Source organism: Lacerta agilis, chromosome 14 (genome assembly GCF_009819535.1).
Source record: "Lacerta agilis isolate rLacAgi1 chromosome 14, rLacAgi1.pri, whole genome shotgun sequence".
In the NCBI taxonomy this organism is placed as follows: domain Eukaryota; kingdom Metazoa; phylum Chordata; class Lepidosauria; order Squamata; family Lacertidae; genus Lacerta; species Lacerta agilis.
In genome coordinates this window covers 2,625,419-2,641,535 of record NC_046325.1, presented here as the reverse complement: position 1 = coordinate 2,641,535, position 16,117 = coordinate 2,625,419, and the positions used below count along the sequence as shown (strand labels likewise).

The window sequence follows — 16,117 nt, the reverse complement described above, 5'->3', positions numbered from 1 at the left end:
CAGTGGGGGTCAAGAGGGTTGGCAGAGCTCAAGGGCTGGGGCGGCCGACCAAGAGAGAGCTTGATGGGCCCAGGCAGGTGGCGAGGGGGTCGGATGTGGGGTTGGGGAACCACTGCGCTCTCTTCCAATTGGGGTCAGGGAATTCTCTCTCCAGAGGCCTCATTAAAGAGGCCAGCCGCTAATTGCAGTTCAGAGAGAGAGAGAGAGAAAGTATTCCCCTCCCTGGGGAATAATTACTGTACATGATTCGTTTCACGGGTGGCTGTGCAAAAAGAAACCCCTCCCTGCCTTGAAACCCAGAGACCCGTTTGCAGATCAACCCATGCTGAGAAAATCGCAGAACGGCAGCGTCGGAAGGGACCCCTGAGGGCCATCTAGTCCAACCCTCTGCAATGCAGGAATCTTTAGCCCAATGTGGGGCTCGAACCCAGGACCCTGCGTTGAAGAGGCTCGTGCTCTACCGACTGAGCGCCAGAGAGGGCTGCTGGGAATGGGAACAGGCCAGCAACGCACTGCCCAGGCAGAAGAAGACATACCAACCGTGATGGACCAAGATATTCACAGAGCATCCTCTTTCAAAGCACCTGTGGGGGGGCAGCACAGCTTCCTGTGGCAGTGAGTTCCACAGTTTAACAACGTACCAGCACTTCCTTCCATCTGCCTCTAATCTTCCAACACTCGGCTGCAGAGCACAGGGCATTCCTACAAAAAAACAATCCCGGGAGGAGCCGCCGTTAGCCAAGGGCGCCAGGGTACTACAGTTCCCAGGGTACTACAGTTCCCAGGGGTTCATTGAAGAGAGCAAATCATGTGCTTGGAATGTGGATGTGCTTCAAAATGCGCTCACCCTCAGAGATAAAACAGTGTCTTTTCTAAAAGGCGGCCGGCTGCCAGGGTCGGCCGACCTTCCTCTGGGTGCCCCTCCCTCGTCCTCAGGCCCGGCAGATGCCAAGGCGCCGTGACCCCCCCACCCTTGTGGCCAAGCGATGCATCTGTGGGCAAATTCCTGGCAGCGACCGCCTCGGAGGGGTGGCGTTTTTTTTGGGGGGGGGTCCCCGTGCCGAAAACGGAGAGGGAGTTTGGATAGCAGGGGAGATAGCAGGCAGGGGGCTGGGGGGGGAGGCAGCGAGGGTTGGGGGGGCGCGCGCGATGAATCATTTATCCGCCGCCTGGAGAGGTGACCCCGATCCGGCGGGGAACGTGGAACAGCTGACAGGGAAGGAGTTTTCCCTGGGAAGATGGTGGCTGTCAGAAAAGATGAGGCTGGCACAAAGTGATGCCTCGCTGCTGCTCGGGTTTGCAAGAGCGAGGGAGAGGGGGGGACGGAGGGACGGAGGGACGGAGGGCAGGCAGGCAGCAGGCGAGGGGGCAGGAGAAGGAGGGGCGGCACAGCCGGGGAGAGGGAGAAAGAGGCTCTCGGGACACCACCACCCCCCAAATGAAGAGAAAATAAGCGCATAAGGAGAGGCGAGGGAAGGCGATGCGCAGAGGCATGGAGGCAGGCTGAGCTCACTGTTCTCCTGTATGCACTGTGCATTTGGAGGCCAGGGGTTTTAGAGCACCTGCTTGGCATGCAGAAGAAGAAGATGAAGAAGAAGAAGAAGAAGAAGAAGATGATGATGATGAAGATGAAGAAGGTGATGATGATGATGAAGAAGAAGAAGATGAAGAAGAAGATGATGATGATGAAGAAGAAGATGATGATGAAGAAGAAGATGATGATGATGATGAAGATGAAGATGATGATGAAGAAGATGATGATGATGAAGAAGAAGATGAAGATGATGATGATGATGATGAAGAAGAAGAAGAAGAAGAAGAAGAAGAAGAACAACAACAACAACAACAACAACTTACACCCCACCCATCTGAATGGGATGACGACGACGACGACGACAACAACAACAACAACAACAACAACAACAACAACAACTTACACCCCACCCATCTGAATGGGATAGCCCACTTTAGTCCCCAGCTGCTGAATATTCCCGGCCTGTTGCCCTGGGAAGCCGCTGCTGCCAGTCAGTGCGGACAAAAAACCCTTGCTGAGTTGGAAGGGACCCCCCGAGGGTCATCTAGCCCAACCCCCTACTGTAATAATAATAATAATAATAATAATAATAATAATAATTATTTATTATTTATACCCTGTCCATCTGGCCGGGCTTCCCCAGCCACTCTGGGTGGCTTCCAACAAAATATTAAAATACAATAATCCAAGGCAGGAATATCAGCTGGGGGGGGGGGCGTTATATACACGGACATCATCAAAAATGTACAAAGTTACAAGTGGACTGAAAAGGCGGAAGAAAAGAAGGGTGTTGGGCTGGATGGCCCTTGTGGTCTCTTCCAACTCTATGATTCGAAGAAACAATAATATTATGCATGTCGAAAACAAAGCAGAACGACGACGACAAGAAATTGTGTAAAAAAAAGGGGGGGGTTTAGTAGTTAACCAGACCTTAACCTCATAGGGTATTTATGAAAATGAATTCCAGATATGGTTAAATGGGAAGTCCACATTTGTACATAGCGAATTTGTGCATACAGTCGAATCTCGGTTGTCGGACGTAATCCGTTCCGGAAGCCCTTTCGGCTCCCAAAATGTCCAACAACCGAAGCGCAGTTTCCAATTGGTTGCAGGCGTGTTCTGCACTCAAGCAGAGAAACGTTCGGAAACCGGAACACTTACTTCTGGGTTTTCAGCGTTCGGGAGCCGAAATGTTCCAAAACAGAGGCGTTCGGGAGCCAAGGTTTGAATCTACCTGGTACAGGACAGACAGACAGACAGCCATCCAACCTCGTCTTAGAAACCCCCAAGGAAGGGGGGGGTGTCTGTCACCCTGCAAGGGAGCCGGTTCCACGGCCCTGGACTAGAGGGACCGAAGGAGTGGCTCATTGACAGGCAGCACCCCGTGTTTGTAAACCAGGCCTTCGTTCAGAAGCATGAGGACTAGAACCTTAGGAGAAAGGCCGCAGCTCAGCATCTGAGCATCTGCTTGGCATGCAGAAGCTCCCACGTCCGATCTGTCGATAGCAGCCATCGATAGCATCTTCCTCTATGAATTTTCCTCTTTTAAAGCCACTCAGGCTGGCGGCCGTCCCTGCCTCCTGTGGCAGTGAGTTCCACCGTTTAACCTCGCACCAAAGAGGTCCAACCAGTCCAGCATCCGATTCTCACGGCGGCCAGGAACATGAGCGTGGCGGCGGCTCTCCCGACGCCTCGGGGACCTTTCAGCTGGAGGGCCGCATTCCCTTCCCAGAAGGCTCGCAAGGGCCGTTTGCTTGTGGTGGGCGGAGCCAAAGGCAAAAGTGGGTGGGGCCATGAATATGAATTCTCTCTTGACATGCCCCTCTCTGTCCCGGGGTCAGAGATTAAGCCCAGGTTTTTTGGGGGGGGGACACTTAAGGGAGGTGCCAATCAGGAGCAGAGAGGGGTGTGGCTTGGGGACAGGGGGCGTGGCCTGGGGAGGCTCCCGAGGGCCAGAAAGCAATACTTGAAGGGCCACATTCTGCACCCAGGACTGAGGTTCCCTGCCACCATCCAATAATTCTGCCTGGGAGGGAATAGGATTATTCAAGAGCTACCGGAAGAGGGATGTTTTTTTAAAATCGATTAATGATTATTATAGATACGTAAAGGAAGATTTAATCTGCTCGACTGCTTTGAGGGCAGGTGATAAGAAATGTATAAAAGTCTCCGTGACGTGTAGGGAGAGGGGCTGAAACTTTGCAATGAAGGTTGGAAAACGTATCATTCGTACCTGACATTCAGAAAATACCTGAAGGCAGCCCTGTTTACCCCTTCATGGATCACTGCCTTGTCGTGGCGAAGGGGCTTGAATTACTCAGGGAAGCTATGGACAGGTCAAGATGGACAGGTCATAGCGGAGAGTTTGGACCAAACGTGATCCACCTGGAGAAGGAACTGGCAACCCACTCCAGTATCCCTGCCAAGAAAACTCCATGGACAAAGACAACAGGCATATAAAAGATATGACGCTGGAAGATGAGCCCCTCAGGTCGGAAGGCGTCCAACTTGCTACTGGGGAAGAGCGGAGGACAAGTACAAGTAGATCCAGAGCTGATGAAGCGGCTGGGCCAAAGCCGAAAGGACACTCAGTTGCGGATATGCCTGGAAGCGAAAGGAAAGTCCAATGCTGTAAAGAAAAGTATTGCATAGGAACCTGGAATGTAAGAACCATGAACCTTGGTAAGCTGGATGTGGTAAAAAATGAGATGGCAAGAATAAACATTGACATCCTAGGCATCAGTGAACTAAAATGGACAGGAATGGGCGAATTCAGTTCGGATGACTATCATATCTACTACTGTGGGCAGGAATCCCGTAAAGAAATGGAGTGGCCCTCATAGTCAACAAAAGAGTGGCGAAAGCTGTACTGGGATGCAATTTCAAAAATGATAGAATGATCTCGATACGAATCCAAGGCAGTCCTTTTAACATCACAGTAATCCAAGTTTATGCACCAACTACCAGTGCTGAAGAAACTGAAATTGACAAATTCTATGAAGACTTACAACACCTTATAGAAATGACACCAAAGAAGGATGTTCTTCTCATTATAGGGGATTGGAATGCTAAAGTAGGGAGTCAAGAGATAAAAGGAACAACTGGCAAGTTTGGCCTTGGAGATCAAAATGAAGCAGGGCAAAGGCTAATAGAGTTCTGTCAAGAGAACAAGCTGGTCATCACAAACACTCTTTTCCAACAACACAAGAGACGACTCTACACATGGACATCACCAGATGGGCAACATCGAAATCAGATTGATTATATTCTCTGCAGCCAAAGATGGAGAAGCTCTATACACTCAGCAAAAACAAGACCTGGAGCTGACTGTGGCTCAGATCATCAGCTTCTTATAGCAAAATTCCAGCTTAAACTGAAGAAAGTAGGAAAAACCACTGGGCCAGTAAGATTCAATCTAAATCAAATTCCTTATGAATACACAGTTGAAGTGAAGAACAGGTTCAAGGATTTAGATTTGGTGGATAGAGTACCTGAAGAACTGTGGATGGAGGCTCGTAACATTATACAGGAGACAGCAACGAAAACCATCCCAATGAAAAAGAAATGCAAGAAAGCAAAGTGGCTGTCCAATGAGGCCTTACAAATAGCGGGGGAGAGAAGACAAGCAAAATGCGAAGGAGATCGTGAAAGATACAGGAAATTGAATGCAGATTTCCAAAGAATAGCAAGGAGAGACAAGAGGGCCTTTCTAAACGAGCAATGCAAAGAAATAGAGGAAAATAACAGAATGGGAAAAACCAGAGATTTATTCAAGAAAATTGGAGATATGAAAGGAACATTTCGTACAAAGATTACCACAATAAAGGACAAAAGTGGAAAGGACCTAACAGAAGCAGAAGACATCAAGAAGAGGTGGCAAGAATACACAGAGGAATTATACCAGAAAGACATGGAGGTCTCATACACCCCAGGTAATGTGGTTGCTGACCTTGAGCCAGACATCCTGGAGAGTGAAGTCAAATGGGCCTTAGAAAGCCTCGCTAACAACAAGGCCAGTGGAAGTGATGATATTCCAGCTGAACTATTTAAAATTTTAAAAGAGGATGCTGTTAAGGTGCTGCACTCAATATGCCAGCAAGTTTGGAAAACTCAGCAGTGGCCAGAGGATTGGAGAAGATCAGTCTACATCCCAATCCCAAAGAAGGGCAGTGCCAAGAATGCTCCAACTACCGCACAATTGCGCTCATTTCACACGCTAGCAAGGTTATGCTTAAAATTCTACAAGGCAGGCTTAAGCAGTATGTGGACCGAGAACTCCCAGAAGTGCAAGCTGGATTTCGAAGGGGCAGAGGAACCAGAGACCAAATTGCAAACATGCGCTGGATTATGGAGAGAGCCAGAGAGTTCCAGAAAAACATCTACTTCTGCTTCATTGATTATGCAAAAGCATTTGACTGTGTTGACCACAGCAAACTATGGCAAGTTCTTAAAGAAATGGGAGTGCCGGATCACCTTATTTGCCTCCTGAGAAATCTCTATGTGGGACAAGAAGCTACAGTTAGAACTGGATATGGAACAACTGATTGGTTCAAAATTGGGAAAGGAGTACGACAAGGCTGTATATTGTCTCCCTGCTTATTTAACTTATATGCAGAATTCATCATGCGAAAGGCTGGACTGGATGAATCCCCAACCGGAATTAAGATTGCCGGAAAAAATATCAACAACCTCAGATATGCTGATGATACTACCTTAATGGCAGAAAGTGAGGAAGAATTAAAGAACCTTTTAATGAGGGTGAAAGAGGAGAGCGCAAAATATGGTCTGAAGCTCAACATCAAAAAAACTAAGATCATGGCCACTGGTCCCATCACCTCCTGGCAAATAGAAGGGGAAGAAATGGAGGCAGTGAGAGATTTCACTTTCTTGGGTTCCATGATCACTGCAGATGGTGACAGCAGTCACGAAATTAGAAGACGCCTGCTTCTTGGGAGAAAAGCAATGACAAACCTAGACAGCATCTTAAAAAGCAAAGACATCACCTTGCCGACAAAGGTCCGTATAGTTAAAGCTATGGTTTTCCCAGTAGTAATGTACGGAAGTGAGAGCTGGACCATAAAGAAGGCTGATCGCCGAAGAATTGATGCTTTTGAATTATGGTGCTGGAGGAGACTCTTGAGAGTCCCATGGACTGCAAGAAGATCAAACCTATCCATTCTCAAAGAAATCAGCCCTGAGTACTCACTAGAAGGACAGATCCTGAAGTTGAGGCTCCAGTACTTTGGCCACCTCATGAGAAGAGAAGAATCCCTAGAAAAGACCCTGATGTTGGGAAAGATGGAGGGCACAAGGAGAAGGGGACGACAGAAGATGAGATGGTTGGACAGTGTTCTTGAAGCTACTAACATGAGTTTGGCCAAACTGCGAGAGGCAGTGAAGGATAGGCGTGCCTGGCGTGCTCTGGTCCATGGGGTCACGAAGAGTCGGACACGACTGAACGACTGAACAACAACAAAGCCCTGTTTAGGGAAGTTTTTAAACTGTGATATTTTAAATGTATTTTAATGTTTGGTGGAAGCCGCCCAGAGTGGCTGGGGAGACCCAGCCAGAGGGGCGGGGTACAAATAATAAATTATTATTATTATTATTATTATTATTATTATTACGCTGGAAACAGCAAAAGGGGAAGGAAACTAGAGGGGCAAAAGGGGGGTGGGTGGGATGTCAGCTTTTTAATTCGTATTAATTTGGTCACAATTTGTTTAAAAAAAAAATTATGGAAAATCAGTTAGAAGAATTGGGGAAAGGAAAATGCTAAAAGGCTGCAAAAAGGAGATAGGCCGGGGATCTGTGGGGTTAAATACCCCCATCTCCTTTTCCCTGCTCCCTGATCCTTGCAGAAATCTCTCAGGAGGGATTTTTCCTCCTCCCTCCCCCACAGATCTCTTGGCGGGTCCTTAAGACGCCCTTTTAATGCCAATTAAACAGCTCTGAAGAAATTTGGCAGTGAAAATGATGGCGGCTGGCGGCTTTGGGGGGGGGAGAATAAAAAGTAGCTGGGGTGCGGGCTCTGCCGGGACACTTTGCTCTCATTAACGTTATGGATCCGTTGGCGCCTTCAGCCTCACGATTCTGGGATGCGGACCCAGGTATCCTGGAGAGACCCCCACGAATACTGCGGGTGATCTCATAAGGGTGTCCATTTGGTGTTGGGCAGCGCCACCTAGTGGCAGGCAGCTGTCCAAACAAGCCAGTGTTTGCCCAAATGGGGTGGTATTTTGGGGGGGGGGTGTGTCTTTCTCTTTTCGGGGTGGTATTTTATTACATTTCCTCCAAGAGATCTGGAGGGATTTATAATGCTTTCAAAACAGTTGATTTTTTTTAATATATACGTTTTAATTGTTGATCTGTTGTATATAGATATGTTGCATTTTGTTTGATTGTTCTCAGTGATGAAATAAAGCGTTTTCTTATGCAGCACCATCAATATACAGGTGTTGTAGAGCTGAAAGGTCCTCTAGTCCAACCCCCTGCAATGCAGGAATCACAAAAAAATCAAGGGTTTAGTGTCATCAGCCTGTGGAACTCCCTGCCAATAGAAATTCAGCAGGCAGCGTCAGGGCCAACTTTTAAATGCCCACTGAATCCGTGACCAGAGAGACGAAGCGGTGGAGAAAGAATGGGGAAAATTTAAATTGTATATAAAAGAATATTGTAAGATTTAAAATTAGGTGTATTGAAGAAAAAGGATAGGCTGTCATTTATATAATTAGATTTAAATGATTTGAATGTTAGAAGAGAATAGAATAGTATTTAGAATTTAGAAAAAGTTTTTTTTTCTTTGAAAGATAAGTTTTTTAAAAAAATGTGATTGAGTTAAATTGGGAAGTTACGTAAAATGTTTGGTAAGGGACGCAATAAGGGGAAACAGGGGGAAGTCCAATTAAAGATGTGAAGAAAATTGATATTTTTAATAAGAGAATATATTTGTTTTTATTTTTGCAAAATGTTTTGTTTGTGTAGTTTTGTTTTTTTGTTTTTTGTGTGTTTGTGTTGTGATTGTTTAAAATTTTTAATAAATATTATTATAAAAAAAAAATTAAATGCCCACTGAAAACTTTTCTATTCTGCCAGGCCTAGGCAAGCGGTTAAGAATAAATACAGCGGTACCTTGGTTCTCAAACTTAATCTGTTCTGGAAGTCCGTTCCAAAACCAAAGCGTTCCAAAACCAAGGCGCGCTTTCCCATGGAAAGTAATGCGAAACGGATTGGTCCGTTCCAGACTTTTAAAAACGACCCCTAAAACAGCCATTTAACACGGATTGTGCTATCTAACGAGGCCATTGATCCATAAAATGAAAGCAATAATCAATGTACTGCAGTCACACAGTCCATCAGTAGCTGAACTGGGTTCCACACAGTCGCACGTACACACAAACGCAAAATAGATAGCAAAAACAGACAGACCCCAGCATAACACTCAAAACGGAGCATGTTCAGCTTCTAGAAAACGTTTGCAAACCATAACACTTACTTCCAGGTTTGCAGTGTTTGGGTTCCAAGTTGTTTGAGTACCAAGGAACCACTGTATTGGCACAATGGCTAGCTGATTTCTGTTTTTAACTTTCGATATGGTTTTTATCATATGGTTTTATGTACAATGGTTGTAAGCAGCTGCAATTTCCTTTATTTATTCATAGCATTTGTAAGCCACCTATTATTATTATTATTATTATTATTATTATTATTATATTTGTACCTCGCCCTTCCGTCTGGTTTGCCCCAGCCACAACAACCCTGCCATGTAGCTCAGGTTGGCCCAGGGTCATTCGGCGAGCTTCGTAGCGAGATTCGAACCCTGGTCTTTCTCTTAACCCCTGCACACCCACTGCTACATATTTATATAGAGCAGTACGTACCATATTTTTCTGTGTATAAGACACCCCCATGTATAGGTAAAGGTAAAGGGACCCCTGACCATTAGGTCCAGTCGTGGACGACTCTGGGGTTGTGGCGTTCATCTCGCTTTACTGGCCGAGGGAGCTGGCGTTTGTCTGCAGACAGCTTCTGGGTCATGTGGCCAGCATGACTAAGCCGCTTCTGGGGAACCAGAGCAGCGCACGGAAACGCCGTTTACCTTCCCGCCGGAGCGGTACCTATTTATCTACTTGCGCTTTTGACGTGCTTTCGAACTGCTAGGTGGGCAGGAGCTGGGATAGAGCGACGGGAGCTCACCCCGTGGCAGGGATTCGAACCGCCGACCTTCTGATCAGCAAGCCCTACACTCAGTGGTTTAGACCACAGCGCCACCCGCGCCCCCATCTATAAGACGCCCCCTTTTGGGGGGGTCTCCAAATTGAGAAAACACCCCTCAGCACTACCCGTGTATCAGACGAGCCCCAATTTCAAACCTATTTTTTTGGTTTAGAAACCGAGTCTTATACACAGGAAAATACGGTGAATGTCTTTTTTTTAAATCAATGAATATAATAAACCTCTCTCCCCCCCTGCAGACTCACTTCACCGCCGAGTGCCGTTTCAAGGAGTGCGTCTTTGAGAACTATTACGTCATGTATTCCTCGACGCTCTACCGGCAGAGGGAGTCAGGGCGGTCGTGGTACCTGGGCATCAACAAGGATGGGCAGGTGATGAAGGGAAATCGGGTCAAGAAGACCAAAGCCGCCGCCCACTTCCTCCCAAAACTGCTGGAAGGTGAGGCGGGGGGGGGGCGTTTGGGAGAGAAAGCCTTGGGTATCTTTGCCGTGCGAGTGATCTCTGGCGTTGCCTCTGCTCCCGGCGCACATGATCTCTTGCACAGTTGTGAAGAAAAGCTCCGGTCTGCTCCCAGCCTTCCTCTGAGCCAGTCTGTCCTTGTATCTTCCTCCCAGTTGCTTCGGATGCAAATAATAATTAAAAAAGGGGTATTTCAGATGCCTAGCTGAGAGAGTCCCGAGAAACGGACGCTGAATCTTACTGGTCAGGAAGAGACGATGGTCACTCAGGACAGGGTGCAGAGGGCCAGTGCCAGATTTACGTATAAGCTAAACAAGCCGTAGCTTAGGGCCCCACTCTTTTGGGGGACCCCAAGAAATTAAAGGGGGGGAAATCTGGATGTACATTTCCAAAATGTAAGATAAAAAAACAAATACATTCAGCAACAGGGTTTTGTGTTTTGTAGGCTCCTAGGATGTAAGTCATGGGCCCTGCCTGCTAGCCTGCTCCCTAAAATATCACTGGTTTGCTCCTTTCTATATATAGGGTATGGGACGCGGGTTGCGCTGTGGGTTAAACCACAGAGCCTAGGGCTTGCCGATGAGAAGGTCGGCGGTTCGAATCCCTGCAATGACGGGGTGAGCTCCCGTTGCTCGGTCCCAGCTCCTGCCAACCTAGCAGTTTGAAAGCACGTCAAAAGTGCAAGTAGATCAATAGGTGGGAAGGTAAACGCCGTTTCCGTGCGCTGCTCTGGTTCGCCAGAAGCAGCTTAGTCCTGCTGCCCACATGACCCGGAAGCTGTACGCCGGCTCCCATGGCCAGTAAAGCGAGATGAGCACCACAACCCCAGAGTCGGACACGACTGGACCTAATGGTCAGGGATCCCTTTACCCTTATATATAGGGTGCCTACATTCTGCATGGATTGGTTGCACGGCAACATGTGCAAATGGCTTTAGATACCTACAGGTATGAGGGCCATAAATGACCATATAGCATATATTCAACACAAAAAACAGTGACCATTTGTTGTTGACAAAGGACGGCTGGACATATAAAGGGCCCCTTTACCTTCAGTAGCTCAGGGCCTCATCAAACCTTAATCCGGCCCATTTCCTCCTTCCATCAGGGATCCAGTCTAGACTTTCTCCGCAGCTGGCCAACCTCGCTGCTTACTCGTGAGTAAACCAGAATTACCGTAGCGTGGCAAACAGGCTAGGATTGGTCCGGTTTTCGAGCCACGGGACTCTTGGTTTATTGCACGAAGGAGGAAACGGGCGAGCTGGAAGGATGACCAGGGGCGATGAAAGAGGAACAGTGGAAGGAGTTGGGGGTGTTTAGCCTCGAAAAGTGGAGATCGGAGAGCCATCTCCAAATGGTTCTCTCATGAAACATGGAGCAGGCTCGGTTTCTGTACAAGAGCATCGCTGCCTCTGACAGCCATCGATAGCCCTCTGCTCTCCAACGAATTTGCCAATTTTGGTGGCCGCCTCCGCCTCCTGTGGCGGGGAGTTCCGCGGTTTAACCGCACGCCACACGGCTCTGGCCCCTTTGCCCAAAGAGGCATGCGACAGGGCGGCTAAGAGAACTGGCGGGAGCCCGGACGAGGTCTTCCTTCGCGTGGGGGGCTGCTCTGGTTCCCCGCGACTGGGCGCTGATGGGAATTGTAGTCCGACCCGGTTTTAATCCCTGCCCCCTTTCTTCCTCCGCAGTGGCCTTGTATCGCGAGCCTTCCTTACACAACGTGGTCGAGCCGGCCCTGGCGAAGAAGGCAGAGGAGGCTGGGGCCCCGGCCGCGCCCATCAAAGAGATCTCCAAGGCGGAAGCCACGTAGCCCCGAGGAATGGGGGGGTGCCCCTTCTCCTCCACCCCCCACTGCCCCCGTGCAAGCCGCCTGCACACACCCCCACCCTCACACACCTCTGAGACGGCCAAGAAACACCTTCCCAAACACACCTTCACTGATCTTCCATTTTCTCTCAGGATGTGTTTCCCCTTCTCTCTCGCCGTCTTCCTCCTCTGCGGGACTTTGGACCCCAACAGGATCCAGCCGGGAAAGGAGGAGGTCTTCCGTCGTCGGCCGCCGACTTGGGACGAGGAAAAAAAATAATAACGCAGAGGAAGTCTTCCATTTCGCGCTTACGGGTGCAATACGGCCACCGGCCACAAGGGGACGACATTGCGACGCCGGGATTTTTCATCTTCTTCTTCCAAACTGTGACAAATCCACTGTGGGGGGGGCTTTCGGCCTCCCTATTGCAGAAGTTGTTGCGTCTTGTCAGGGATTTAAAAAACGATCTACAGCAGTCTTCCAAAATGGCGTGGCGAGGATGTCTCTTCGCTTCGCCGGGGCCGACGGCACAACTTCAGGGAGAAGGAGAATGCGAAGCGTTTTTAAAAGAAGTGTGTTGACGTTCTTCTAAGAGCCAATGGAAAATGACACAGTTTCCTACTCTGGGGGGTGGGGGGTAAGGGGTTGGAGGGGAGGGGGAGCTTTTCGATTTCGTGACAACTGTGCTATCCCCTTTTCAGCCACCGGGGGGTGACATTCTCCCATCTGGAATCGTTGCGGGATGTATATAGATTTCACTGCTGGTCTTTTAGGATTGGTGAATGATAGTTGGTTATATGGGATTCCTCGGGGGGTGGGAGGGGGGAGAGGCAGTGCGTTGACTCTTGGTTTAATCTTCTGCCCCCGGAAGGTCCCAGGATGGAAAAACTGGGGAGAAGCCTTCAAAGCGAAACCATCTAAACTCTTGTTCTATTGGAGTAATTTAAACGAAAATAAGGGGAATCTTTTTCTTTGTTTGTGGGATTTCACTGTTGGCACTTTTTTAAAATGAAAAACGCAATGACTGTCCCCCCCAACCAAAAAACAATTCGCAATTCCAATTCCGGACACTCGTGACGCAAAGGACTACATTTCCGTTTCCCGGCGTTCTTCAGCAAGAAGACTGTATTGCCGATTTCAGCCACCGGGGGACGACATTGCCCTATCAGGAACCAAGAACATTTTGCAGCCTGCGTGTGTCATACCCCGTTCTGGCCACCGGATGGCGACATTGCATTCACGGAGCACGCCAAGGGGCGTTCTCCCAGCTTCCACTGCAAAAGAAGAAAATGCAATGACCATATTTGGCCACTGAGTGGCGACATTGTCATACTGGCCTGCAAGGGGGGGGGTCGCAATCTGGACACCCCCAAAATAATTTGCAACATCGCGGTGATCTTCCTGGCGCATGGACCTTATTGGGGAACAAATAGCCAATAACTCGGGGGAGGGTGCATGCCATAAAACTCTGCGCCCGCCCCCCAAAAAAACCCACCGCCATTTTGACACCCCAACCCTGTCTCCTCCTCCTCCTGCATCCCTGAGCCCAGATTCGCCATACTCCAATCCGATTTCAGGATTTCAACAGGCCATAAATGAACGAGACTGAGGGGGGTTGGGGGGATAAGCCAATTCGAACCCGTGTTCTGCGAGGGGGTGGGGGGTAGCATTTATTAATACTTGTGGGGTTCGGGGAAGGGGTTCGGAGGGGTCTCTAGGGTGGGGAGTGGATGGATGTGGGATAGTTTTTTAAAATGCATCTCGCATTGCCCTGTGTTTGTCTTCCAGAAAAAGGACCCGGGGACCGTTGCAGGGGGTTGGGCTAGATGACCTTTGGGGTGCCCCTTCCAACTCCGATCCCTGCTAGAGAACGGGGGGGGTCTCCTGTTCCCCATTCCCCCTCCCCTCCTGCCCATCCACGGACGCATGTTCTAATTCCACACAGCCACTGAGCTAAGCTGCCCCCCCCCCACAAAAAAGCCCTGGGGTCTCGGGTTCACAGCCCAGAAACCACTAGACCATCCTTCTCCAACCTGGCGCCCTCCAGGTGCTGTTTAGACTACAACTCCCATGGGAATAGTCCATTAACATCTGGGGCGCCAGGCTGCATTAGACCCTCTTCCAGAAAGCCGGGCCTGGGTTCCGCAATGCCTTTCCCACACCCCTTGGCCCCGGGTACCAAATTCGCCTCGCCCTGCTCCATCCTTACCGAGCCATGTTTAAAAGAGAGATCCGACCTCTGTCCAGCCAACAGAGAGCAGGAAGGGACCAACAAATGGGATATCCAGGGGATTCTTTGCACGCGGGACCTGCCCCGCAGCGGGTTGGGCTAGATGCCCTTCGGGGTGTCCCGACCCTACGATTCCACGATCAGGCCCCACGCTTTAATGAGCCATAGGCGGCAGTGACTACCTATCTCGTCTTCCTTCTGGCAGTGGCCGCGCCCAGCCAGAGCCATAGGTGTCCCAGGCACCCGCTGCCGCCCAGAAACCAGACCGACACCCTCTCCTCATCCCCTCCTGTCCAATGGCTACAGGGTTCAAGAGAACTCAGGAAATTCTCTGCTGAGGAACCAGCAGGGTCGCAACGGTGTCTTTGCAAGGTGTGGCCACAAGGGGGCGTCAGCTGCCCAGAAAAAGGAAAAGGCAGCACGGGAGCAATTCCCCATCTGGCCACCAGTGGGCAGTGTGTAGGGCCAGTGGGAAGCTCATGGATCGATTGACTGGTGCAATGTTTTGAGTGAGCTTGATTTTCTCTTGGGGGGGGGTGCGCAAATGATCTCTTCCATGCGCAAACACACACGCACACACACACACACATCGCTGCGTCTTTTTTCTCCTGCTGCCCAAATGTAGTTGTATAGATCCAGTTACAGGTAGGTAGCCATGTTGTTCTGCCATAGTCAAAACAAAATGAAAAATGAAAAAATCCTTCCAGTAGCACCTTAGTTGGTCTCTAAGGTGCTACTGGAAGGAAGGATTTATTTATTTATTTATTTATTTATTTATTTATTTATTTATTTATTTATTTATTGTAGTTGTATAGATTCATCTGAAAGGCTGTGACATCACGGGAGAGGGAGCAAGCTTGCTTTCTGATATTCCAGAGAGGAGGGCCCAAACCGAGGGATTCGAATAACAAGAAAGGAAATTCCAGCGATGGTTGTTATTATGATTACATTTCTCTAGTTGCGATTCCGGCATTGCAGGGGGTTGAGCTAGTGGACCCCTGGGGTCCCCTTCAAACTCTATGTCTATGATTCGCTCGAGGTTTTTAAGCAGAGGTTGGAGGGCCACCTGTTAGGGATTCCTCAGCTGTGTGTTGGGGGGGGTGTCCCATTTCCAACTCTACAAAGCCCCATTTCCTGCAGCAGATTTAACCATTTCACTGCCGGGTGATGAATTTCTCTGGAGCCTACTTGCCCCCACCTTCCTGCAACACATTTCTTGAACACGTGTGTGAGTGTGTTTGCATGTACGGACGTCGCGATTGCACCAGAACCAAGTGAGTGGTTCAGAGCGACTGGCTGGCGCCAAAGGTTGTGGGTTCGAAATCTAACCTCTTCCCCCACCTTTTTTTGTGCGTGCGAACTTTATATCTGAAGGCTGTACTGTGTATATAATTCTGTATAATCTCCTTCCTCCCAGCCACCTTAATGCCTCAGCCGAAGGACAGGGCCGTGGGAGAGCGAGGGTTGGGAGTCCAACTCTGCCTGGTCTCCTTTGGCATTAAACACCTTTCTCCTGCCCTCCCATGTGTGGGGTTCCCTGGGTCTTCCCTCCCCCCTTTTCCGCTCAGCCTCCTTTCTCCCTTCCTCTGCCTCTCCTTCCCCTCCGTTCTCCAACTTCTCCAGAGGTTGCCAGACACAAACATGGTTCCGCAGTTCCGAGTTCGATTCCTGCCTTGCAGAGGGTTGGGCTAGATGACCCTTGGGGGCCCCTCCCATGTTTTGGGACTGTGAAGGTATTCCAGAATTAAAAATCATTCCAAACCCCACTCCGATTTCTGAGCCGGATTTGAAATCTGCACCATGCTCATTCCCCCCGCTTTTTTGTTGGGGGGGGGGAATGCACACTTGAA

At 49.2% G+C, this 16,117-nt stretch overlaps 1 protein-coding gene across 1 annotated transcript in view; it reads left to right on the top strand.

The window, feature by feature from the left end:
* The window catches only part of FGF11 (fibroblast growth factor 11), a 41,634-nt gene extending 29,530 nt beyond the window's left edge, over positions 1 to 12,104 (top strand). Inside the window, exons 4-5 of the mRNA XM_033169590.1 lie at positions 10,009 to 10,207; positions 11,919 to 12,104. Coding sequence (XP_033025481.1) covers positions 10,009 to 10,207; positions 11,919 to 12,040 — 321 coding nt within the window. The 3' untranslated portion in view covers positions 12,041 to 12,104. The remainder of the gene's footprint in view (positions 1 to 10,008; positions 10,208 to 11,918) is intronic.
* Positions 12,105 to 16,117: the final 4,013 nt, after the last annotated feature.